Source organism: Oncorhynchus clarkii, chromosome 11 (genome assembly GCF_045791955.1).
Source record: "Oncorhynchus clarkii lewisi isolate Uvic-CL-2024 chromosome 11, UVic_Ocla_1.0, whole genome shotgun sequence".
In the NCBI taxonomy this organism is placed as follows: Eukaryota; Metazoa; Chordata; class Actinopteri; order Salmoniformes; family Salmonidae; genus Oncorhynchus; species Oncorhynchus clarkii.
In genome coordinates, this window is record NC_092157.1 from 22,704,449 (window position 1) to 22,731,915 (window position 27,467).

At 42.9% G+C, this 27,467-nt stretch overlaps 1 protein-coding gene across 2 annotated transcripts in view; it reads right to left on the minus strand.

Annotated features, from left to right (window-relative positions):
* Positions 1 to 27,467, minus strand: part of LOC139420375 (dihydropyrimidine dehydrogenase a, tandem duplicate 1) — a 217,468-nt gene that overhangs the window by 11,429 nt on the left and 178,572 nt on the right. For both annotated transcript variants that reach the window (XM_071170409.1, XM_071170410.1), the window contains 2 exons: positions 23,680 to 23,822; positions 6,912 to 7,091 (listed from right to left, as the gene is read on the minus strand). In XM_071170409.1, the coding sequence (XP_071026510.1) occupies positions 6,912 to 7,091; positions 23,680 to 23,822 (323 nt within the window). The remainder of the gene's footprint in view (positions 1 to 6,911; positions 7,092 to 23,679; positions 23,823 to 27,467) is intronic.

Genomic DNA, 27,467 nt, shown 5'->3' on the forward strand with positions numbered 1-27,467 from the left:
CGTGTAGCCAGGCCAAACCACTATTTAACAACCCCCCCCCCCCCTCCCCAACTGTGCAGCAGCTCAGGGGTAGCCTAGCCAGCAACACCTCTCTCACTCCCACCCCTTGTTTGGAATTGGCACCAGCAGAGAGGAGGAGGTGGTGGAGGAGGAGAAAGAGGAGGAGGCGACTGTGTGGATTGGGAGGCTGTGTGGGGGTGGAGATACCAGGAGAGACACCACAAAGAGGTAACATTGGGCTAGTTCTAGGGGACTGTGGAGCTCTCCCTCCCTGTGTCGGCCCAGTAGTGGGTCTCATTGCCTGTTCCAGCCAGCCTGCTGCCTAACAAATACCTGTGGTGCTGAGCCTCCCGTCTTGGGCATGAGCAGTCCCACACGGAGCACATGTTAGCTTCACACGTTAGCTAGCATCTCATAAGCCTAACTGTTACTGTCAGCTCACAGGGTTGCAATCACCATGCAGTAGAGTGATGGGTCTGCACTTCAGTTTGCACCATGCACTCCATGTTCCTGCTGATGCTGTGACCCAGTATGTACTGCATATCAGGCGTGTGCTTGGTGCATTCTTAATTGCAGTAAAGTAAGACTAGTCTGTTTCTGTAGCGTGAGGCAGCTTGATGGAGAAGTACACCCCCTGGACATGATGCTCTTTATTTACTTATTATAAATGTTTTCCTTTTCCCTCAGATGACCACTCAAGACATGAACTTTACAATGAATGTCCATCTCATGATGTTGTGATGTTGTTCTTCAAGTCTTTTGTGTGTTTTAAAGCACTTTGTTATTCTTTGAAAAGCACTATAAAAGTTAAATAAATGATCCATATTATTTTTGCAGTAGTAGGGATTTTATGTCTGGCATGTTATTTGCATGTTCCAGAGTCCAGCCAAGACTGTTGACTGTGTGCAAACAGTTGTACATGAACCTGTGTTGACAGCCCAAAAAATGAATTTGTTTGATGTAGCCACCCATTATTGAAGCACAGCCAAGATAATTATTTGATTTACCATTGAGGTAACTTCAGTCTACTTCTTAAATTACTTATGAAGGACTGAAGTTCACTGAAATTGGACTCCACACTCTAAACGGTGAAATAAGGATAGATCATTCCATGAGAGAGCATGGATTGCCACCGAGGCAGACTATTTGAGACAGCATTCTCTCTCACTACTTATACTAACAGTGAGAGAGAGAAAAAAGATGTCTTCAGCTGAACGCTCCTACTCCTTTTATCAACTGACATTCCCGGGAATTGCAGTGACAGTGACTTCTCTTCTCACTTTCTTTTTCTCTTTTATGAGCTCCGTCTCTCGCTCTCGCTAACTACCTCTCTTTTTTTCCATTTGAGGTTCCTTTCTCTACCTTTCTCGCAAATGTCTTGTGCACTCTGACACACACAGCCCCACTGTCTCTCTACCAAACCTTTTTTTCCCCCTCCGACGACTCTACCTTTGAGTCTGACTTTCTGAAGCACGCACGCACACATCCACCCACCCACCCCCACCCAATCTCACCCCCACTCACACACACACACACACACACACACACACACACACACACACACACACACACACACACACACACACACACTCTCGTACAGCTTACTATAGTTAAGCACGTACACACACATAAATACACAAAACCCTTGTCTTGACTGTACTGTAAGTAATGTGATCCTGCTCCCCCCCCTCCTCCCCTGCATGGTGTGCTTGGTGTATTTGTCTCATTGGGTCAATGCTACTGTTCCTCTGCCTCGCGGCAACAGCTGCCCTACACACAAACACAGGTGAGATGTCACTTTCTATCTATACTGTCCACTAAGTCAAAGACAGGGCCCAGGCTAGCTCTGTACACCAGGCCTCCATGAACGCTATGAGGCATTCCTATCTACAGGTAACTGCCAAAATAAAGGAAACACCAACATAAAGTGTCTTAATAGGGTGTTGGGCACCACGAGCCAGAACAGCATCAATACACCTAGTCATAGATTCTACAAGTTTCTGGAACTCTATTGGAGGGATGTGACACCAATCTCCCCTAAAAAGAATCCATCATTTAGTGTTTTGTTGATAGTGTTGGAAGATGCTGTCTAAGGCGCCGCTACCGGATCTCCCATAAGAGTTCAATTGAGTTGAGATCTGGTGACTGAGACACTAACACCATTAAAAAAAATGGTGCTTATCTTTAACTGCATTGTTGGAAAAGGACCCGTAAGTAAGTAAGCAATTTACTGTTAGTCTAGACCAGTTGTTTATGAAGCATGTGACAAATACAATTTCATTTGATTTGACACACACACACACACTCACTTAAAAACCACTATGCTCCTCTTTTAAAGTCACTGAGATCTCTTCCTCTAGACATGGTAGCCAAAATAATGGGCAACTGGGCATTTTTATACATGCCCCTAAACATGATGGGATGTTAGTTGCTTAATTTACTCAGGAACCACACCTGTGTGGAAGACCCTGCTTTCAATATGCTTCAAATCCCTAATTTATTCGTGTTTCCTTTACTTTGGCAGTTACCTCAACCTATCCACAGATACAAAATGAAACAAAAAAAAGGCATATTTTTGGCCGACTGTAACGCAACGTCTGAAATCTCCCAACTAAAAGTAGAAGACCTGGGCCCGGCTTCCTGATACCGATATCTTCCTGTTTTAACAATGCATCTTTCCTACAACAGCCGAAGATGTAACATGCGTTTCCTAAAACACCACACAGAGAGAACGGTCGCTAAGCGCGCCGTTGAAACATGTGTCATACTGATAGGATCGAAAGAAAGGCAGTGCTGCTCTCAGATTAGTGTTCTCAATTCAAATATTACCATAACATTATAATTATTTCACAATACTGACGGATCAGCTCCTAGAGATACACTGCATGACCAACAGTATGTGGACACCTGCTCGTTGAACATCTCATTCCAAAATCATGGGCATTAATATGTTGGTCCCCCTTTTGCTGCTATAACAGCCTCCACTCTTCTCGGAAAGCTTTTCAGTAGATGTTGGAACATTGCTGCGGGGACTTGCTTCCATTCAGCCACAAGGGCATTAGTGAGGTCGGGTACTGATGTTGGGGAGATTAGGCCCGGCTCGCAGTCGGCGTTCCAATTCAACGCAAAGGTGTTCAATGGAGTTGAGGTCAGGGCTCTGTGCAGGCCAGTCAAGTTCTACCACACCGATCTCGACAGAACATTTCTGTACGGACCTCGCTTTGTGCACAGGAGCATTGTCATGCTGAATCAGGAAAGGACCTTAACCAAACTGTTGCAACAAAGCTGAAGCTCAGAATCGTCTAGAATGTCATTGTATGCTGTAGCGTTAAGATTTCCCTTCACTGGAACTAAGGGGCCTAGCCCGAACCATGAAAAACAGCCCCATACCATTATTTCTCCTCCACCAAACTTTACAGTTGCCACAGTGGGCAGGTAGCCTTCTCCTGGCATCCGCCAAACCCAGATTAGTCAGTCGAACCGCCAGATGGTGAAGCATGATTCATCTCTCTAGAGAACGCGTCTCCCCCGCTCCAAAGTCCAATAGCGGCAAGCTTCACACCACTCCAGCCGACACTTGGCATTGTGCACGGTGATCTTAAGCTTGTGTGAGGCTGCTCGGCCATGGAAACCCATTTCATGAAGCTCCCAAAGAAACATTTATTGTGCTGACGTTGCTTCCAGAGGCAGTTTAGAAAACAGTGGATCCTGGACTTCCTGACGGGCCGCCCCCAGGTGGTAAGGGTAGGTAACAAAACATCTGTCAGACTGATCCTCAACACAGGGACCCCTCCTCAGGGGTGCATACTCAGCCCCCTCCTGTACTCCCTGTTTACTCATGACTGCACGGCCAGGCACGGCTCCAACACCATCATTAAATTTGCCGACGACACAACAGTGGTAGGCCTGATCACTGACAACAACGAGACAGCCTATAGGGAGGAGGTCAGAGACCTGGCAGTGTGGTGCCAGGACAACAACCTCTCCCTCAACGTGATCAAGACAAAAGAGATTACCGTGGACTACAGGAAAAAGAGGACCGAGCATGCCCCCATTCTCATCGAGGGGGCTGCAGTAGAGCAGGTTGAGAGCTTCAAGTTCCTTTGTGTCCACATCACTGACAAACTAACATGATCCAAGCACACCATGACAGTCGTGAAGCGGGCACGACAAAACCTATTCTCCCTCAGGAGACTGAAAAGATTTGTCATGGGTCCTCAGATCCTCAAAAGGTTCCGACCGCAAGGCACTACAGAGGGTAGTGCGAACGGCCCAGTACACCACTGGGGCCAAGCTTCCTGCCATCCAGGACCTCTATACCAGGAGTGTCAGAGGAAAGCCCTAAAAATTGTCAAAGACTCCAGCCACCCTAGTCATAGACGGTTCTCTTTGCTAGTGGTACCGGAGTGCCAAGTCTAGGTCGAAGATGCTTCTAAACAGCTTTTACCCCCAAGCCATAAGACTCCTGAACATCTAGTCAAAAACGAACTGACTTGTTGGAAAGGTGGCATCCTATGATGGTGCCACGTTGAAAGTCACTGAGCTCTTCAGTGAGGTCATTCTACAACCAATGTTTGTCTATAGAGATTGCATGGCTGTGTGCACAATTTTATACACCTGCCAGCAATGGGTGTGGCTGAAATAGCCAAATCCACTAATTTGAAGGGGTGTTCACATAGTTTTGTATATATAGTGTATTACTACCTATGGCTGCAAATACTCAGGTGGCTTATTCTAATACTTACCCAACAAAAATGCACAAAATCACAGATTTGGCACATCGTTGCGCACAAGTTAGGACACACATCATTAAATATCTTGAAACAAGTTACAGACAGTAGCCTAGAAGAAGAAAAATAGAACTCAATTGATTGAACATGAAATGTATTTCAACACGATTAAAATAGGCCTACTGTATTTATATTTGAATGCAGTCATCTCTATTTTCATTTGTTTCACTTTTTATATTTCACTTGCCTGTATCAATTGCAAAGACATTAGCAACATTGTATTTGTTGTAGTCAACTTTGTTCTGAGGTTATCGGCGGTCACAGGTAGACGGATAAACCATGTGATTCTATGTTTAGCGGTGATCTTTTGTGTATAAAGTGACGCGGGAGGTTAAAGAAGCATCTAACGAAGCACCTAGCTGTTCTACGAGTGGTCTGAGACAGAAGTTAGATTACGAGCGTTTTCAAGTGCAACGTTAATAACAGATTTAACGATGCTCCTACGAAGGCTCTAACAATAAACTTAGCCTTGAGATGCTTTTGGGAAACCGGGCCCAGAGCTATTTCATACTATGCAATAAATTATGTGAGAGCTGAGAATTGACCTTAACAAAAAGCAACGTCCAAAAGAGTCCACAAAGCCTTATTTCCTTCTAAGTAAAAGCTAAAACAAAGCTTTTGTATAAAAACTACTCCGGTTAATGTTGTCGCCTGAGAGCTGAGAGCCGGTGATGTGAGTGATTCGTCCTTTCCTGGTGTCACCGTGCACTAGTATCAGTCAGTGTATCCAGCACCACGTTGCCCCAGGGAGATGTGATGTACAGGCTGCTTCTCCATGTCTGGGACAATGTTTCTACATGACACCACACAGCTTCACAAACACACACACACGCACGCATGCACACACTCCACAACCCCTTTCTACCTTCTCCTCTCTCTCAGCTTCTTTTGCTATAATTGTTGTTGTTCTGACAATTCCCCACAACAATGGAGAGCTATACAGCAGCAGATGAGGGAATTACTGTTTCCACTTTTCTGTTATTCCTCACCTCCAACACATTTATTCCTTCCTCTCTCATCATCCACTCCTCCACTCATTTAGCATTAGCATTTAAACTGTTGCATTTGCGATGCAATGTCCCGTCGTCAGGACTGTCATAAAATCTGGAGCGTTTGGGAGCTTTAAAGCCTTCCCTCGGTTGGTGTAGAATCCACACGCCTGTGATCTGATAACCACCTCTAATTTGGAACGTTGAAAAGAGTTTACTGAAGTTGTGTTTTCCCTCATTTACATTCATTCTGGGCATTTCACATTTATTTTCTCTTTCTCCCATAAATATGACAGAGATTGTAGAAATGCAGAAATGTGGACTGTAAAACCTAATGGAGGGAATGTTTTGACAATTGCCTTTTGTCAAATTTGATTTGAGATTTTTTTATTTTTGTATTGTGTTATGAACAACTGGCATTGGATTAAGACGGCGCTTGTACAAATCGTTTTCCGAGAATGATTGATGTTCTATTTCAAAGTAAACTAACAATAATAAACCATTAGGACTTTTCCTCACCGTCTGCGCTTTTTGAATTTGAATTTATAGTATCTAAGCTATTCATCATAGGCATGTCTGGCCATTTATATTAGTGCCAGAACCAGTGACTAAAGCACCTGCTCTTAGCCAAGTTATTATAGGAGGGGATTTCAGACAAAGCCGCCTCTTTTGATTCAAATCTGATATTAAACCATTCCTCAGAAGGTTGATCTGTGAGCTCCTTCAGTGAGTCAGATCCTGGAAGACAAAACAGCAGCCTTGAAATCAGCTGTAGCTCTGAATAGAACAGGGCACTTAACATTCAGTGTGGACAATGCAGTAATTGCAATGTGATAATGTCCAGGCTGCCACCAATAGTGTGATGTAAATACACAGGTACAGATGTGTCACAGTAATACTAGTAAATGCAGTAACTAAAAGCCTGCATGTCGTCTGCTGTTGAAATGATGATGTCTGGTTTATAATGGATGGTTAAAGGGACCAAGACCAAGAGGACCAAGCTGATAATAGGACCAAGTAAATGGAGGGGTGCAGGAGTAGCGAAGGGGAAGTGCAGTCAGAGTGCAATGCTAATGGGTAAGTGTGTACATGTAGATTGAGCTAATGGTTGGATTAGCTGTCAATCACTCACCTTGCCCACCAGTTCCTCCAGTCGCGGGACAGGTTTGCCCTTCTGGTGGCGCAATGTGGGAGGTGATTGGCCATCCCAGTCCTGTAGCTCCTCGATGCTCTTCAGGTAGAGCAGGGTCTTTAGACCCAGGCAGTAGTCCTCGATCAGAGTGAAGTCCTGGTTCTGCACCGCGCTGCACACCTAGTGGTGGAAAATCGCACATGCACGCACACACGCATACAAGCACGCACACAAAACACACAAACACACACACTAATGATGTTATTAGATACCAGTGAAAAGCATGAACTGACACACACCCTATAAATGTTCATAGCGGTGCTGACTAGTGAACAATCAACTGTATGACAATACACAAAAGAAAGTTAAACACTATATATGCTCTATATAAACTCCATAACTAACGTTTGGGCAACCGTTACACTAACTTGGGCACACAGTGCAAAGTACATAAATATGTAATTCGAAATTACATAACACAGAGTATTGAATTCCCCCATACTCTAGTACAGGGTTTCCCAAACCTGGTCCTGGGGCCCTCGCACTACACGGCTGATTCAAATCATTCAAGCTTGATGATGAGTTGGCTATTTGAATCAGCTGTGTAGTGCTAGAGCAAAAAAAATAAACGTGCACACAGGGGAGGGAGGCCCATGACCGAGTTTGGGTCCAAGCCAGCGTTTTATAGGTCTCAGATACCACACTACCTACAAGCTGCTTACAGTCTCCACTCATTTACAATGAAATCCATCTATTTAATGAAAGGTTAGTCAGATGGAATAAGGCTGATCACGGCAGCAGTCAGTTAGAGCAGAGTGGTGAAAGGCAAGGCGTGTAGTAAAACTCCTGGGTGAGCCCCATTCACAAGGTTTATCCTCTCTTTCCTTCCTTCAGCAAAGAGAGAGACTATCTGATCTGCATCACACACTGGGAAACCTTGTCTTTGTGCGTCTGTCTGTCTCCACTACTTCATTTTGACAGAAGCCACGGTGCCACGGTGAGTATTAGAGCAGCCGGGGAGATAAGACGACGTGCTTATCAGACACCGCCATCTATGAGCTGAGCTGAGCTGACATCGCCCTGCACTGATCTGACTGAGAACAACTCCAGGATTAAAACGAGGCCGAGTACTGAACCTAGGGGAACACCACATCAAACAGACCAGACTGAGGTCGGGGCCTGTTTTCACAAAGCGTCTCAGAGTATCGGTGCTGATTAGGATCAGGTCCTTCTTGTCCATATACTCTTAATCATCATGATCGAAAAGACAAAACTGATCCTAGATCAGCACTACTACTTGAGATGCTTGGGTTAGGTTAGTGGGGCGAGGTTTTGTCAATGTTGTTTTACATTGCTCTGAGATAGTCATAACAAATTATTTCTAGAGGGGGAAATGAACGTGAATCTGTTCTGCTGTGTCATTTGTGTATTACAAAAAGTAAATTCACCAGCGACTGGCCCCATGTTGTGAAAATTAAGGCATTTATTCTCTCAAGCTTTGGCTCAGAGATATGCTTTCATTAGGATTCTGATTTGCATAGCGCTGCTTGTTAAAAGAAAAAAAGCTGGTTGTTGCCTGCCCCTATATGCCCTGCTCCAACTAAATAACACAGAATACATTTCTGATAAGGATGTCTACATCATTACAACAAATAGTATTGGGGGGAAACAACTGTGGACATGCATTAGATTTCAGTGATTCAGATGGAAAATATGTCAGTTATTAGGACTATACACTACTCATTCTAGGAGGTAAAGACACAACATGTACAGAGCCTTCAGAAAGTATTCACAACCCTTGACTTTTTCCACATTTTGCTGATTAAATTGAGATTTATTGTCACTGGCCTACAAACAATACCCCATAATGTAAAAATAATGGTTTCAGACATTTTTACAAATTCATAAAAAATGTAAAGTTTACATTTCTTGAGTCAATAAATATTCAACCAATTTGTTATGGCAATTCTAAATAGGTTCAGGAGTAAATACAGTGGGGCAAAAAAGTATTTAGTCAGCCACCAATTGTGCAAGTTCTCCCACTTAAAAAGATGAGAGAGGCCTGTAATTTTCATCATAGGTACACTTTAACTATGACAGACAAAATGAGAAAGAAAATCCAGGAAATCACGTTGTAGGATTTTTAATGAATTTATTTGCAAATTATGGTGGAAAATAAGTATTTGGTCAATAACAAAAGTTTATCTCAATACTTTGTTATATACCCTTTATTGGCAATGACAGATGTCAAACGTTTTCTGTAAGTCTTCACACACTGTTGCTGGTATTTTGGCCCATTCCTCCATGCAGATCTCTAGAGCAGTGATGTTTTGGGGCTGTTGCTGGGCAACATGGACTTTCAACTCCCTCCAAAGATTTTCTATGGGATTGAGACCTGGAGACTGGCTAGGCCACTCCAGGACCTTGATATGCTTCTTACGAAGCCACTCCTTCGTTGCCCAGGCGGTGTGTTTGGGATCATTGTCATGATGAAAGACCCAGCCACGTTTCATCTTCAATGCCCTTGCTGATGGAAGGAGGTTTTCACTCAAAATCTCACGATACATGGCCCCATTCATTCTTTCCTTTACACGGATCAGTCGTCCTGGTCCCTTTGCAGAAACACAGCCCCAAAGCATGATGTTTCCACCCCCATGCTTCACAGTAGGTATGGTGTTCTTTGATGCAACTCAGCATTCTTTGTCCTCCAAACACGACAAGTTGAGTTTTTACCAAAAAGTTATATTTTGGTTTCATCTGACCATATGACATTCTCCCAATCTTCTTCTGGATCATCCAAATGCTCTCTAACAAACATCAGATGGGCCTGGACAAGTACTGGCTTAAGCAGGGGGACACGTCTGGCACTGCAGGATTTGAGTCCCTGGCGGCGTAGTGTATTACTGATGGTAGGCTTTGTTACTTTGGTCCCAGCTCTCTGCAGGTCATTCACTAGGTTCCCCCGTGTGGTTCTGGGATTTTTGCTCACCGTTCTTGTGATCATTTTGACCCCACGGGGTGAGATCTTGCGTGGAGCCCCAGATCAAGGGAGATTATTAAGGGTCTTGTATGTCTTCCATTTCCTAATAATTGCTCCCACAGTTGATTTCTTCAAACCAAGCTGCTTACCTATTGCAGATTCAGTCTTCCCAGCCTGGTGCAGGTCTACAATTTTGTTTCTGGTGTCCTTTGACAGCTCTTTGGTCTTGGCCAAAGTGGAGTTTGGAGTGTGACTGTTTGAGGTTGTGTCTTTTATACTGATAACAAGTTCAAACAGGTGCCATTAATACAGGTAACGAGTTGAGGACAGAGGAGCCTCTTAAAGAAGAAGTTACAGATCTGTGAGAGCCAGAAATCTTGCTTGTTTGTAGGTGGATTTTTTTTTTCTCTCATTTTGTCTGTCATAGTTGAAGTGTACCTATGATGAAAATTACAGGCCTCTCTCATCTTTTTAAGTGGGAGAACTTGCACAATTTGTGGCTGACTAAATACTTTTTGCCCCACTGTATGTTTTTAACAAGTTACATAATAAGTTGCATGGACTCACTCTGTGTACAATAATAGTGTTTAATATGATTTCTGAATGATTACCTCATCTCTGTACCCCACACGTACAATTATCTATAAAGGTCCCTCAGTCGCGCAGTGAATTTCAAACACAGATTCAACCACAAAGACCAGGAAGGTTTTCTAATGCCTCGCAAAGAAAGGCACCTGGTAGATGAACAACAACAAAAAAGCAGACATTGAATATCCCTTTGAGCATGGTAAAGTTATTAATTACACTTTGGATGGTGTATCAATACACCCAGTACAAAGATAAAGGTGTTCATTCCATATCAGTTGCCAGAGAGGAAGGAAACCGCCCAGGGATTTCATCATGAGGCCAATGGTAACTAAAACAGTTAAGAGTTTAACGGCTATGAAAGGAAAACAATTAGGATGGAGCAACTAAGGGCTGTGGCGGTCCCGAAATTACATCAGCCGGTGAGTGTCAAGCAAATAACTTATCGGTCTCACGGTAATTGACCGTTAATTAACATAAACACATTTAGTATCTCCTGGTTTACACACATAGCCTACAAGCCATTTAAAAAAGTCTAATAAATCCACGTAACATAGCCTACACCTTCACAATAAATCCATTATGTACTTTAGACAGGTCTAAAGAAGCATGATATGATGAAAATGTAGACTATTTCAGAAGAACAGAATAGCATACTCTGAGTTGTCCATAGGTCCTGATCTGGCTATGCAATATGGCTGTGGGCTACACTAGTTAATTTAGAAGACAAGATTTGCTTATAATTCTGTGGCATTACTTTATATTATGTAATAGTATGATGAATACAATTGAACAAAGCTAAATAAAACAAACATTTTCTCCAAACGATTTGAGGGAGTGTCACATGCGTCTATTCTGTGTTGTGCGGTTAACAAGGAAAAAGGTACTCCTATATAGTTAATTTAGAGTTATTAATGTAACTTTAGGTGTTCTATAAATGTTGGGCTACATGTTTTGATTTTGAATACATTGTAAGGCTGAGACTCTAATGATGATTTGAAAAAAGTCGCTTGAAAAGGCAAGAGCTCTGCTTTTTTTTTTTTGCAGGATGTGCACACTCCAATAGTCTCTCATTCACAATTTGACAAGCACTTGATAATGCCTCGAATTTCACAACGGCATCCCCTTTGTGGGCGTAATGCACCCTAAAAAAAAATCCATGCCTTTTGCAGCCCGGAGTGCTGCATTGTGCCCTTCTCCCTGAGTGTGCTGCACATTCCGAAGAGTCTCTCACTCATACAGCTCTCCGTCACGTGATTGGGTCTTTCTCACAGGCTACAAGTTCAGACAGACACATTGGAGATGCAACTGTGCGTGTCCTTATCCAATTCCAAGGTGCATATTGAAGATATTGGATAAACTGTCCACATTTTCTTTTTGTCAGCCAACAAGATGAGTACGCCTAACGAACAGCAAAAGCACTAGCCTACGTCAATCTACTCTCCCCCATAGTACAAAAGTCAGCCTATTCTATTCTGTGGGACAAATAAATATTACAAACCGTTTGGGACAGTTGTGGGATGCGATAGATCCCAAATTAATACTAGCATCAACAAAAACGTTTTTATGCAATGTGGCTGAAGCAACACATTAGAACTTCTAGCTTAAAATGTTGATAAAGTATTAGGCTATTTCTTCACATTATAAACAAGGCAATGCGCACATGGTATTAGGCTATAAGCGCAAATGGTGCATTGTTATGGTTAAAATTATCTTCAATAAACTTGAAACTCACACGCTGCTTATAAACTCAGCAAAAAAAGAAACGTCCTCTGACTGTCAACTGCGTTGATTTTCAGCAAACGTAACATGTGTAAATATTTATAGGAACATAACAAGATTCAACAACTGATACATAAACTGAACAAGTTCCACAGACATGTGACTAACAGAAATGGAATAATGTGTCCCTAAACAAAGGAGGGGGGGAGGGGGGGTAAAGTAACAGTCAAAAGTAACAGTCAGGATCTGGTGTGGCCACCAGCTGCATTAAGTACTGCAGTGCATCTCCTCCTCGTGAACTGCACCAGATTTGCCAGTTCTTGCTGTGAGATATTACCCCACTCTTCCACCAAGGCACCTGCAAGTTCCCGGACATTTCTGGGGGGGAATGGCCCTAGCCCTAGCCCTCCGATCCAACAGGTGCCAGACGTGCTCAATGGGATTGAGATCCGGGCTCTTCGCTAGCCATGGCAGAACACGAACATTCCTGTCTTGCAGGAAATCACGCACAGAACGAGCAGTATGGCTGGTGGCATTGTCATGCTAGAGGGTCATGTCAGGATGAGCCTGCAGGAAGGGTACCACATGAGGGTGGAGGATGTCTTCCCTGTATGCACAGCGTTGCCTGCAATAACCGTACTGGGAGTGTCCTAAGTTTTCATAACTGTGACCTTAAATACCTACAGTCTGTAAGCTGTTAGTGTCTTAACGACCGTTCCACAGGTGCATGTTCATTAATTGTTTATGGTTCATTGAACATGCATGAGAAACAGTGTTTCTCTGTTCCCTTTACAATAAAGATCTGCGAAGTTATTTGGATTTTTATGAATTATCTTTGAAAGGCAGGGTCCTGAGTAAGGAACATTTATTTGATATGCCAGTTAGGCTCTACACCCCATGTAAAGCGGATTAATGTGCTTTATTTTAAGAAGTTATTTGGCCACTTTAATTGTGAATCAAACCTTTTTAAAACACATAGGCCTATGGGCTAGGCTACATGAGGTGTGTGACTATGATTCACAAAAAAAAAGTATAGTTTCTTATGCTGGACATCCTTCACAAGTGACAATATATCATTCAAGTGACAGGCTAATATTGTCACCCATCAGACTATTCTTGATTTAATCTTGTCTTTACATAATACTAAATAATATGTGTGTGACATTTATTTTGATTTAGAATGGACCATTATCATGCACCTGTATTGAAACAGGGGCAGCGGGAAAAAAATACATGTCATCTATGCACTTAAATAGGGAATGGAGTACGCTTTTCCCCGTGGTTAATTTTCATGCCAGCCAGGTAGGCTATACTCCTGTTGTAAATATAATCAATGTGCTTAACAGCCTTTAGAAATGTTGCGCAACATGAGCTGATGGGCTCTCATGAAGTGTTTGATTAGATTTTCAAATACATTTGCATTTATGTCAGAGTTATTACAGGGACAGTAGAGTGCTGAGTAGCAGGCAGTTAGCAAGTTTGGTAGGCTACCATTGACCAGCAGCAGCATCAGAGCTTGGAGAAGCTGAATTACCGTGACTAAGCGGTCATGTGGAATTTGACTGCCTTTAAGACACGTGGCTGCCGGTGTGGCGGTAATACAGTCACCGCAGCAGCCCTAGGATCAACAATGTTGTAGTTACTCCACAATACTAACTTAATTGACAGAGTGAAAAGAAGGAAGCCTGAACAGAATACAAATATTCCAAAACATGCATCCTGTTTACAACAAGCCACTAAAGTAATACCGCAAAAAATGTGGCAAAGCAATTAACTTTTTGTCCTGAATACAAGGTGTTATGTTTGGGGCAAATCCAATACAACACATTTCTGAGTACCACTCTCCATATATTCAAGCATAGTGGTGGTTACATCATGTTATGGGTATGCTTGTAATCGTTAAGGACTGGGGAGTTTTTCAGGATAAAAAAGAAACTGAAAGAAAATAAGCAAAGGCAAAATAGATGAAAACCTGGTTCAGTTTGCTTTCAATTTACCTTTCAGCGGGACAATAACCTAAAACACAAGGCCAAATTTACATTGAAGTTGCTTACCAAGAAGACAGTGAATGTTCCAGAGTGGCCGAGTAACAGTTTATACTTTAATCTGCTTGACTAAAACATGGGTCTGGAAAAGTGTTGTTGTGTGCTCTTCCGCCACCTTACTTTACATCAGAGGGAAATAGAGCAGGTCTCTCCTGAGAAAAACATGCATTAAATACTGCCCGTCCACCCACGGAGGAGAGAGCCGTCAGCAGAAATCTGAGGACAGTCTTCTTTATGAGAGCCATTAGAGAGTAAATATGAATCACATTCTATTAAATAGCTAGGTACAGCAGTTTACCATACTGTCATGTACTGTAGCAAGTATTCTCTTATCAGTCCACATGTAAAGGCTGATTGGTCAAATAAGGTCAGAAAATACATTAATGTATGCATGAGCAAGCGCACACCAAACAAACACACTGCACATTATATTATCACAGAATATGTTCTATAATAAGTAAATTGACAGTGAGCTTGCTTTTTGAAAGACATTATGTTATATCTTCAGAGTTCTACTGCTGAATCTGGGCCTTACAGTGTGTGTGTGTACGGCCGCCTCGCTTTTCTTTCCCAGGAAACTATGCAGTATATTTTTACGTATTATTTCTTACATTGGTACCCCAGGTCATTATAGGTTTTATTACATACAGTTGGGAGGAACTACTGGGTATAAGAGCAATGTCAACTCACCATCATTACGACCAGGAATACGACTTTCCCAAAGCTGATCCTGTGTTTTGCCCACCACCCAGGACAATGGAACAGATCCCAGCCGGCGAACCAAAACAACGACGCCGTAAAAGGGGCAGACGAAGTGGTCTTCTGGTCAGGCTCCGGAGACGGGCACATCGCGCACCGCTCCCGAGCATACTACTCGCCAATGTCCAGTCTCTTGACAACAAGGTTGATGAAATCCGAGCAAGGGTAGCATTCCAGAGAGACATCAGAGACTATAACGTTCTTTGCTTCACGGAAACATGGCTCACTCGAGACACGCTATCGGAGTCGGTACAGCCAGCTGGTTTCTTCACGCATTGCGCCGACAGAAACAAGTAAGAAGAGGGGCAGGGGTGTATGCCTTATGATTATCGAGACGTGGTGTGATCATAACAACATACAGGAACTCAAGTCCTTCTGTTCACCTGACTTAGAATTCCTCAAAATCAAATGTCGACCGCATTACCAAGAGAATTCTCTTCGATTATAATCACAGCCGCATATATTCTCCACAAGCAGACACATCGATGGCCCTGAATGAACTTTATTTGACTCTATGTAAACTGAAAACCACATATCCTGAGGCTGCATTCATTGTAGCTGGGGATTTTAACAAGGCTAATCTGAAAACAAGACTCCCTAAATTCTATCAGCATATCGATTGTGCTACCAGGGCTGGTAAAACACTGGATCATTGTTATTCTAACTTCCGCGACGCATATAAGAGCCTCCCCCGCCCTCCTTTCGGAAAAGCTGACAACAACTCAATTTTGTTGCTCCCTGCCTATAGACCGAGACTAAAACAGGACGTTCCTGCGCTCAGGTCTGTTCAATGCTGGTCCGACCAATCGGATTCCACACTTCAGGATTGCTTCGATCACGTGGATTGGGATATGTTCCGCATTGCGTCAAACAACAACATTGATGAATATGCTGATTCGGTGAGCAAGTTTATTAGTAAGTGCATCGGCGATGTCGTACCCACAGGAACTATTAAAACATTCCCAAAGCAGAAACCATAGATTGATGGCATCATTCGCGTGAAACTGAAAGCACAAACCACTGCTTTTAACCAGGGTAAGGTGACAGGAAACATGACCGAATACAAACAGTGTAGCTATTCCCTCCACAAGGCAATCAAACAAGCTAAGCGTCAGTATATAGAAAAAGTAGAGTTGCAATTCAACGGCTCAGACACAAGAGGTATGTGGCAGGGTCTACAGTAAATCCCAGATTACAAAAAGAAAACAAGCCCCGTTGTGGACCAGGATGTCTTGCTCCCAGACAGACTAAACAACCTTTTTGCTCGCTTTGAGGACAATACAGTGCCAAATGACACGGCCTGCTACCAACACCTGCGGACTCTCCTTCACTGCAGCCGACGTGAGTAAAACATTTAAACGTGTTAACCCTCAAGGCTGCAGGCCCAGACGGCAACCCCAGCCACGTCCTCAGAGCATGAGCAAACCAGCTGGCTGGTGTGTTTACGGACATATTCAATCAATCCTTATCCCAGTCTGCTGTTCCCACATGCTTCAAGAGGGCCACCATTGTTCCTGTTCCCAAGAAAGCTAAGGTAACTGAGCTAAACGACTACTCACTTCTGTCATCATGAAGTGCTTTGAGAGACTAGTCAAGGACCATATCACCTCCACCCTACCCTACCCGACACACTAGACCCACTCCAATTTGCTTACCGCCCCAATAGGTCCACAGACGAAGCAATCGCAACCACAATGCACACTTCCCTAACCCATCTGGCAAGAGGAATACCTATGTGAGAATGCTGTTCATCGACTACAGCTCAGCATTTAACACCATAGTACCCTCCAAACTCGTCATCAAGCTCGAGACGTTGGGTCTTGACCCCGCCCTGTGCAACTGGGTACTGGACTTCCTGACGGGCCTCCCCCAGGTGGTGAGGGTAAGTAACAGCATCTCCACCCCACTAATCCTCAATGCTGGGGCCCCACAAGGGTGCATTCTGAGCCCTCTCCTGTACTCCCTGTTCACCCACGACTGCGTGGCCATGCACGCCTCCAACTCAACCATCAAGTTTGCGGATGACACTACAGTGGTAGGCTTGATTACCAACAACGACGAGACGGCCTCCAGGGAGGAGGTGAGGGCCCTCGGAATGTGGTGTCAGGAAAATAACCTCACACTCAACGTCAACAAAACAAAGGAGATGATCGTGGACTTCAGGAAACAGCAGAGGCAGCACCCCTCTATCCACATCGATGGGACAGTAGTGGAGAGGGTAGTAAGTTTCAAGTTCCTCGGCGTACACATCACGGACAAACTGAATTGGTCCACCAACACAGACAGCATTGTGAAGAAGGTGCAGCAGAGCCTCTTCAACCTCAGGAGGCTGAAGAAATTCGGCTTGTCACCAAAAGCACTCACAAACTTTTACAGATGCACAATCGAGAGCATCTTGTCGGGCTGTATCACCGCCTGGTACGGCAACTGTTCCAAACCACAACCGTAAGGCTCTCCAGTGGGTAGTGAGGTCTGCACAACGCATCACCGGGGGCAAACTACCTGCCCTCCAGGACACCTACACCACCCCATGTCACAGGAAGGCCATAAAGATCATCAAGGACAACAACCACCCGAGCCACTGCCTGTTCACCCCGCTATCATCCAGAAGGCGAGCGAGGTCAGTACAGGTGCATCAAAGCAGGGACCGAGAGACTGAAAAACAGCTTCTATCTCAAGGCCATCAGACTGTTAAACATCCACCACTAACATTGAGTGGCTGCTGCCAACATACTGACTCAACTCCAGCCACTTTAATATTGGAAAAATGTATGTAAAAAACGTATCACTAGCCACTTTAAACAATGCCACTTAATATAATGTTTACATACCCTACATTACTCATCTCATATGTATATACTGTACTCTATACCATCTCACTGCATCTTGCCTATGCCGTTCTGTACCATCACACATTCATATATCTTTATGTACATATTCTTCATCCCTTTACACTTGTGTGTATAACGTAGTTGTTGTGAATTGTTAGGTTAGATTACTCGTTGGTTATTACTGTGTGTGTGTGTATGTGTGTGTGTGTGTGTGTGTGTGTGTATGTGTGTGTGCGTGTAGGAGAATGTCCATTAGTGCTTTTCATTTTGCTCAGAACATCAAAGTATGTGATGTCCTCGCGTGCTGCATTTAGCGTTAATGTAGCCGACTGCTGAAATAAATCGAAGTGAGAATTTCTAAGTAGTTTTCAGGCAATTGAGACAGCAGGTCCTTTTTATCTGCTCTGAAAACTGGGTCTACGCATTGATTTCAACTCCTTCTGAGATCTGAAATGCTTTTAGATTCCCTGCTCTCCCTCTCAACCTCTCCCTCTTTCTCTTTTTGTCCCTCTCTTTCTCTCTGACGCTGTCAGCTCTTTTATTCCCGATGATAGAATCCTGGCATTTAGTACAACAGCGTCTTCGCCAAAAGAAAGATCGATTCATTCAGCTTTCAAATGCTACAATGACTATGGATGAACCAACCTCAGTGCTTTTGATTTCAGCTCCTATGTCTGATACTTAGATCCTAACCACTGATATTTAGTCTTGATCTTCAGGTAAAAGAGAAACCAAGTCTGGGGGGGAAAGTAAATACATTTTTACAAGTCAATGAATATGAGCAATTTCCAGTAGAGTTCAGTTAGGGGTTGTGGTGAGGTGGACAGAAACGTAACCTTTCCTCTGAAGAGTTGAATAGTTTGCATGTTGAATGGACTGCTATTCCTTTCACTCACGCTGGCAACGTTTGGATGTTTTCAAAAGGTACTATTACAAATTCCTGATGTTTACTGGGCTCAAACAACAAGTCATGTTAGCTACTTGACAATGGGTCTTTCATGGCAGTACAGAACTGTTGACGTGGACCAAGGACAAGGAGAATGGTCACCCTGGGTCATTAAAATCGAACTAGTTGGTCATCAGTGAAATATAGCACCATTTCCTTCTAAAGACATGTCAATAAAATAACTGTCTGAATCTCCATCACTGGCCAGATCACCATAACAAAGCAGCAACTTCACAATTCAACCAAAATGATGAAAAATAACTGAGATAACTGGGATAGCACAAAAAAATAACTGCGATAACTGGGATAGCACATTGCTACTTTATAACATTGATCAGATGTAAATTAGGCTTTTATTAATGACCAAGGTAATCACCTATTGCATTGAGGACAAGAAGGTGATGAATACAAATCATTAAAATCCAGACTGAAAATATTTACACACGAAGCAACCTACTATCGCACAGTCAACTCTAGTCATTTAGTAAGTTCACCATTCGGCGATTCTCACTGTTAAACATTGCACAGTGTTCAACACAATGGCTCTTGCATGTTATGGACCTTATTCACATCGTAATGGTGCAGTAAAGGGCATATGAGAAAAAGGAATATTGCACACATGTAGTAGTTGATAGTTACATGGCGAAGGAGAGCAAGAAGAAAAGAGAGAAAGGGAGAGAGAACCCCCCAGGGTCATTGCAAATGAATGTTTTTGTGAATGAATTAACTAAGAAGTATCGATTTACAAGTGAATCTCATCAACCCCTGACTACAGTATGTGAATTCACGAGGATATATTTTAGCCATGCAGCATTTTTGGATTTTTCCTTCTCAAAGCTTTAACGTCTGTCAAATAATGGTTTACAAAACTTCTTAAAAAAATAAAAAAGTAGATTCACTGGGTTTTCACTGACCTGGCTTCTCAGTTAAGGTTTTCTTAACAAACGTTACTATACTATCTATCGAGAAATCAATTAAAACGATGTGTCTAAGTCTCCATAACAAAAGCCTGACCTTGAAGCACTGCTCTCATCATGTGTTGTCAATGACAAGCATACTTTCAAGGCTTCCCTTTGCAACAACTTCTTTATAAAATCTTCAAGACCAAGAAGCAATGATGGGTCTATGAGAGACGGGCAGCTCCTGAATGGACTTCATCACATTGTTTGTTCTGAGAAGAATGTGTCTGATGCATCTCAGAACCAATCACGGTCTATTTCAGACAACACAGTATGTCTCTCTTCCTGTACTACATACAGTACAATCCACAGAGCCCACAGCAGTGATTCTCACATTCAACACCCACCATCGTTCTTCAGTCTTCAACTTCAGAGTGACAAGGCGTGCTGATTGTAACCGCCAGGTATTACAACATATTGTTTTAGACCCATTCTGTATTCAATGCCTTCTCACTGCTAATTTCCTTGGCGATTCATATTAATTTGCTACTGTGTGTGCAGATACCATTGTACTGTTTGTTGTATGTCTGACAAAACCAGACAAATACACATCCACACAGCCTTTTGATAAATGTGTTTAGGCAATGGGAAAGACGTCATTGGAATTTCTTTTGGACTGAAATATGTCTGTATGTGTATGATTCCTTTTAGGCCAAAATTACAAACACCTCTGTGCTATCCCCCTCACACGAAAAAAAAAAACCCAAGCATCTCTTAACCACAGAAAGTTACCCAAACTTATCTGAAGCTAACTTATAATCCATCCATTAAACTGTATAATTACAACGACAAACTTGTATTCTCTTTTATCAAGGTAAAAAGCATACAAATGAATGAAATTTCAAATGATGATTGAATCGTGCTCAATGGAATACAAATGAAGGCTTTTCAAAAGACAGAACACTTCTCCCTAAATAGATGGCATTCTGATTTCATCGAGAGCGTTATTTTTTTTATTCCGTAATTAACTTTTCCCATTAATTCAGTGGGAGGAATCTCTGGTTGCATGCGCTGAGACTCCTCAGATCCCCTGTGTTAAGATTTGACAGCGCAGGTGGAGGGGTGGTATTACCAAAATATTAAATCATCTAGAAAGAGAAAACCATAAAGAGTGGATGCATTTATTCACAGATTGTGATTCAATTTGCATGCTGATTCTGTTGCTGATTACTCCCTAGGCACGAACCACTGAGGGAAGTTAAATGAACAGTGAAGTTAAAAACCCACTTTCCCAATTTAAATATCAAAAGTTGAGGGAATATTCAAGTAATAAAGTTGAAGAAAGGAATTCTTGGCCTTGGTCTGTATACTGCCATAGTGACACAATGTGGCTAGCAGTGTGTTTTGAGGCTTGATAACATTATCAAACAGACCGATATAACAGCTACACGACAACACAAACCAAACCAGTGAAACACATGTAAATACACACAGCAGATGGAGTATTGAATGCAACCAATGATTTTCACAGCCAGCGGCCCAGCTTGAGGTAAAGTATACTTAAGAGTACAGTTTGTCAAGTCTGAATCTGCTAACTAGTAAAAAACAATACAGCTATGTGTTTTATTGTCATATACACCATATACAGTTTACATACACTTAGGATGGAGTCATTAAAACTTGTTTTTCAAACACTCCACAAATGTCTTGTTAAACTATAGTTTTGGCAAGTCGGTTAGGACATCTACTTCGTGCATGACACAAGTCATTTTTCCAACAATTGTTTACTGACAGATTATTTCACTGTATCACAATTCCAGTGGGTCAGAAGTTTACATACACTAAGTTGACTGTGCCTTTAAACAGCTTGGAAAATTCCAGATAATGATGTCATGGCTTTAGAAGCTTCTGATAGGCTAATTGACATCATTTGAGTCAAATGGAGGTGAACCTGTGGATGTATTTCAAGGTCTACCTTCAAACTCAGTGCCTCTTTGCTTGACAGCATGGAAATATCAAAAGAAATCAGCCAAGACCTCAGGAACACAATTGTAGACCTCCACAAGTCTGGTTCATCCTTGGAAGCAATTTCCAAATGCCTGAAGGTACCACGTTCATCTGTACGAACACCATGGGACCACGCAGCCGTCATACCGCTCAGGAAGGAGACACGTTCTGTCTCCTAGAGATGAACGTACTTTGGTGAGAAAAGTGCAAATCAATCCCAGAACAGCAGCAAAAGACCTTGTGAAGATGCTGGAGGAAACAGGTACAAAAGTATCTATATCCACAGTAAAACCATACCTATATCGACATAACCTGAAAGGCTGCTCAGCAAGGAAGAAGCCACATCTCCAAAACCGCCATAAAAAAGCCAGACTACGATTTGCAACTGCACATGGGGACAAAGATCGTACTTTTTGGAGAAATGTACTCTGGTCTGATGAAGCAAAAATAGAACTGTTTGGGTATAATGACCATCGTTATGTTTGGGGAAAAGAACACCATCCCAACCTTGAAACACGGGGGTGGCAGCATCATGTTGTGGGGGTGCTTTGCTGCAGGTGGGACTGGTGTACTTCACAAAATAGGATAATTTTGTGGATATATTGAAGCAACATCTCAAGACATCAGTCAGGAAGTTAAAGCTTGGTCGCAAATGGGTCTTCCAAATCGACAATGACCATAAGCATACTTCCAAAGTTGTGGCAAAATGGCTTAAGTACAACAAAGTCAAGGTATTGGAGTGGCCATCACAAAGCCCTGACCTCAATCCTAAAGAAAATGTGTGGGCAGTATTGAAAAACGTGTACGAGCACGGAGGCCTACAAACCTGACTCAGTTACACCAGCTCTGTCAGGAGGAATTAGCCAAAATTAACTCAACTTATTGTGGGAAGCTTGTGGAAGGCTACCCCAAACTTTTGACTCAAGTTAAACCATTTTAAAGGCAATGCTACCGAATACTAAATTAGTGTATGTAAACCTCTGACTCACTGGGAATGTGATGAAAGAAATATGCTGAAATAAATCATTCTCTCTACTGTTATTCTGACATTTCACATTCTTAAAATAAAGTTGTGATCCTAACTGACCTAAGACAGGGAATTTTTACTAGGATTAAATGTCAGGAATTGTGAAAAACTGAGTTTAAATGTATTTGGCTAAGGTGTATGTAAACTTCCGACTTCAGTGAAATGTGTTGTTTTACAGGGTCAGTCATAGTAATACAACACGCCTGGAGCAAATTAGGGACCAGTGCTTTGATGGTCACATCAAAGGATTTTTCACCTTGTCGTCTCAGTTATTCCAACCAGTGACCTTTCGATTACTGGCCCAACAGTCTAACCGCTAGGCTACCTGCCGCCCCTAGTATAAATGGTATATGGTGAGATGGAGGAGGCCAGGTGGCATTGTGTTCGCTGTATCAACAGCATAGATGCCCTAAACAGGGAGAGAGCTGGAGAGATAGAGAATAAAAGAGAGCGCGAGAGATAGAGAGAGCGAGAGAAAGATAGGGGTAGAGAGAGAGCGAGAGAGAGAGAGAGAGAGAGAGAGAGAGAGAGAGAGAGAGAAAGAGAGAGAGAGAGAGATAGAAAGAGAGAGAGAGAGAGAGAAAGAGAGAAAGAGAGAAAGAGAGAAAGAGAGAAAGAGGGAAAGAGAGAAAGAGAGAGAGAGAGAGAGAGAGAGAGAGAGAGAGAGAGAGAGAGAGAGAGAGAGAGAGAGAGAGAGAAAGAGAGAGAGAGAGAGAGAGAGAAAGAAAGAAAGAAAGGGGTAGAGAGAGAGAGAGAGAGAGAAAAAGAAAGAAAGGGGTAGAGAGAGAGGGGTAGAGAGAGAGAGAGAGAAAGAGAGAGAGAGAAAGAGAGAGAGAGAAAGAGAGAGAGATGGTTGCAGTGCTGTTACCTGCAGAGGTAAAGACGAGAGAGAAACAGAGAGTGGTGAGAGAGAAGTGGAGAGACAGAAAGAGAGGTAGAGAGAGATAGATGGTTGCAGAGCCGTTACCTGCAGGACAGAAGCTCCAGCATGAAGGAACTGCAGACCAGACTCCGCTGAGTCGATGCCCCCAGTGGCCAGGATGGGAAAGCCAGGCAGGGTTTTGGCGATGGCGGATACAGCACGCAGGGCAATGGGCCGGATGGCGTTTCCTGTAGACAGAAACATAAATGTAGAAACAGTGGCAGAAATCACCATTTACATACATGTATACCTGCGGATGTGTAGGGGCTAGCTAGGGACGGGTCCAATTGTTTTTGTTGATGGACTTGGCTAACGCGTACCGGTATTTATACTTTTTATTTCACCTTTATTTAACCAGGTAGGGCAGTTAAGAACAAGTTCTCATTTACATCTGCGACCTGGCCAAGATAAAGCAAAGCAGTGTGACAAAAACAACACAGAGACACACATAAACAAATGTACATAGAATAGAAAATGATATGTACAGTGTGTGAAAATGTAGGAGAGTAAGGCAATAAATAGGCCACAGAGGCAAAATAATTACAATTTAGCATTAACACTGGAGTTGTAGATGTGTAGATGATGATGTGCAAGTAGATATACTGGGGTGCAAAAGAGCAAGAGGGTAAGTAATAATATGGGGATGAGGTAGTTGGGTGTGCTATTTACAGATTGGCTGTGTACAGGTACAGAGATCGGTAAGCTGCTCTGACAGCTGATGCTTAAAGTTAGAGAGGGAGATAGAAGACTCCAGCTTCAGAGATTTTTGCAATTCGTTCCAGTCATTGGCTGCAGAGAACAAGAAGGAAAGGCGTCCAAAGGAAGTGTTGTCTTTGGGGATGACCAGTGAAATATACCTGCTGGAGCGCGTGCTACAGGTGGGTGTTGCTATGATGACCAGTGAGCTGAGATAAGGCGGGGCTTTACCTAGCAAAGACTTATAGATGACCTGGAGCCAGTGGGTTTGGCGACGAACATATACAGTGCCTTGCGAAAGTATTCGACCCCCTTGAACTTTGCGACCTTTTGACACATTTCAGGCTTCAAACATAAAGATACAAAACTGTATTTTTTTGTGAAGAATCAACAACAAGTGGGACACAATCATGAAGTGGAACGACATTTATTGGATATTTCAAACTTTTTTAACAAATCAAAAACTGAAAAATTGGGCGTGCAAAATTATTCAGCCCCCTTAAGTTAATACTTTGTAGCGCCACCTTTTGCTGCGATTACAGCTGTAAGTCGCTTGGGGTATGTCTCTATCAGTTTTGCACATCGAGAGACTGACATTTTTTCCCATTCCTACTTGCAAAACAGCTTGAGCTCAGTGAGGTTGGATGGAGAGCATTTGTGAACAGCAGTTTTCAGTTCTTTCCACAGATTCTCGATTGGATTCAGGTCTGGACTTTGACTTGGCCATTCTAACACCTGGATATGTTTATTTTTGAACCATTCCATTGTAGATTTTGCTTTATGTTTTGGATCATTGTCTTGTTGGAAGACAAATCTCCGTCCCAGTCTCAGGTCTTTTGCAGACTCCATCAGGTTTTCTTCCAGAATGGTCCTATATTTGGCTCCATCCATCTTCCCATCAATTTTAACCATCTTCCCTGTCCCTGCTGAAGAAAAGCAGGCCCAAACCATGATGCTGCCACCACCATGTTTGACAGTGGGGATGGTGTGTTCAGCTGTGTTGCTTTTACACCAAACATAACGTTTTGCATTGTTGCCAAAAAGTTCAATTTTGGTTTCATCTGACCAGAGCACCTTCTTCCACATGTTTGGTGTGTCTCCCAGGTGGCTTGTGGCAAACTTTAAACTACACTTTTTATGGATATCTTTAAGAAATGGCTTTCTTCTTGCCACTCTTCCATAAAGGCCAGATTTGTGCAATATACGACTGATTGTTGTCCTATGGACAGAGTCTCCCACCTCAGCTGTAGATCTCTGCAGTTCATCCAGAGTGATCATGGGCCTCTTGGCTGCATCTCTGATCAGTCTTCTCCTTGTATGAGCTGAAAGTTTAGAGGGACGGCCAGGTCTTGGTAGATTTGCAGTGGTCTGATACTCCTTCCATTTCAATATTATCGCTTGCACAGTGCTCCTTGGGATGTTTAAAGCTTGGGAAATCTTTTTGTATCCAAATCCAGCTTTAAACTTCTTCACAACAGTATCTCGGACCTGCCTGGTGTGTTCCTTGTTCTTCATGATGCTCTCTGCGCTTTTAACGGACCTCTGAGACTATCACAGTGCAGGTGCATTTATGCGGAGACTTGATTACACACAGGTGGATTGTATTTATCATCATTAGTCATTTAGGTCAACATTGGATCATTCAGAGATCCTCACTGAACTTCTGGAGAGAGTTTGCTGCACTGAAAGTAAAGGGGCTGAATAATTTTGCACACCCAATTTTTCAGTTTTTGATTTGTTAAAAAAGTTTGAAATATCCAATAAATGTCATTCCACTTCATGATTGTGTCCCACTTGTTGTTGATTCTTCACAAAAAAATACAGTTTTATATCTTTATGTTTGAAGCCTGAAATGTGGCAAAAGGTCGCACAGTTCAAGGGGGCCGAATACTTTCGCAAGGCACTGTATGTATGCATACAGGTCGCAGTGGTGGGTAGTATATGGGGCTTTGGTGACAAAACGGATGGCACTGTGATAGACTACATCCAGTTTGCTGAGCAGAGTGTCAGAGGCTATTTTGTAAATGACATCGCCAAAGTCAAGGATCGGTAGGACTGTCATTTTACGAGGGTATGTTTGGCAGCATGAGTGAAGGAGGCTTTGTTGTGAAATAGGAAGCCGATTCTAGATTTTTGGATTGAAGATGCTTAATGTGAGTCTGGAAGGAGAGTTTATGGTCTAACTGGACAACTTGGTATTTTTTAGTTGTCTACATATTCTAAGTCAGAACCGTCCAGAGAAGTGATGCTAGTCGGGTGGGATGGTGCAGGCAGCAATCGGTTGAAGAGCATGCACTTAGTTTTACAAGCATTTAAAAGCAGTTGGAGGCCACGGAAGGAGTGGTGTATGTTCCAAGATGGCGTAACAGTGGGATGTCTGTTTTGATTGTCCTGTCCCGTCCCGTGTATATATCGTTTTCTTCGTATATATTTCTATTATTTTTAATCTAATTATTCCATCTACGGACTGAACATACTCTCCTGCAACCCGCCTCACCCAATGTGGTACGGATCTACTATTCTTACACTTTTGAACCGGACCCCCTTCAGAAGCTAGCCAGATAACTAGCTACTAGCTAGTAGTCAGTTAGCCACTGCTAGCAGTCATCACCGTTAACTCGGACATCTGCCAGCCTCAGCCTGGGAAACTCCAGCCAGCCTTCACAGAGCGATATCTACCCAGAGCATATCAGACTGCTTTTCTCTAACACATCTCCGGAGCTAGCCTCGAAATAGGCCCATCTTCCGGCTAGCTGAAGAGATCCTTCAAGCAATTCCTGGGCTTCAATTACCTATTTTTCCAATTGGCCTGAACCCTTTGCTGCTGACATGGAGCATCGCCGATCCATCACGACTGGTCAATGTCAATTTGTTCAAGCCAGGATTCAGACACGGCTAGGACATCCGGGTTGTTGGAGTGTGCTAAAACAGTGAATAAAACAAACTTAGGGAGGAGTCTTCTAACGTTAACATGCATGAAACCAAGGCTTTTACAGTTACAGAAGTCAACAAATGACAGCGCCTGGGGAATGGGAGTGATGCTGGGGTCTGTAGGGCCTGGGTTAACCTCTACATCACCAGAGGAACAGAGGAGGAGTAGGATAAGGGTAAGGGTAAAGGCTATAAAAACTGGTTGT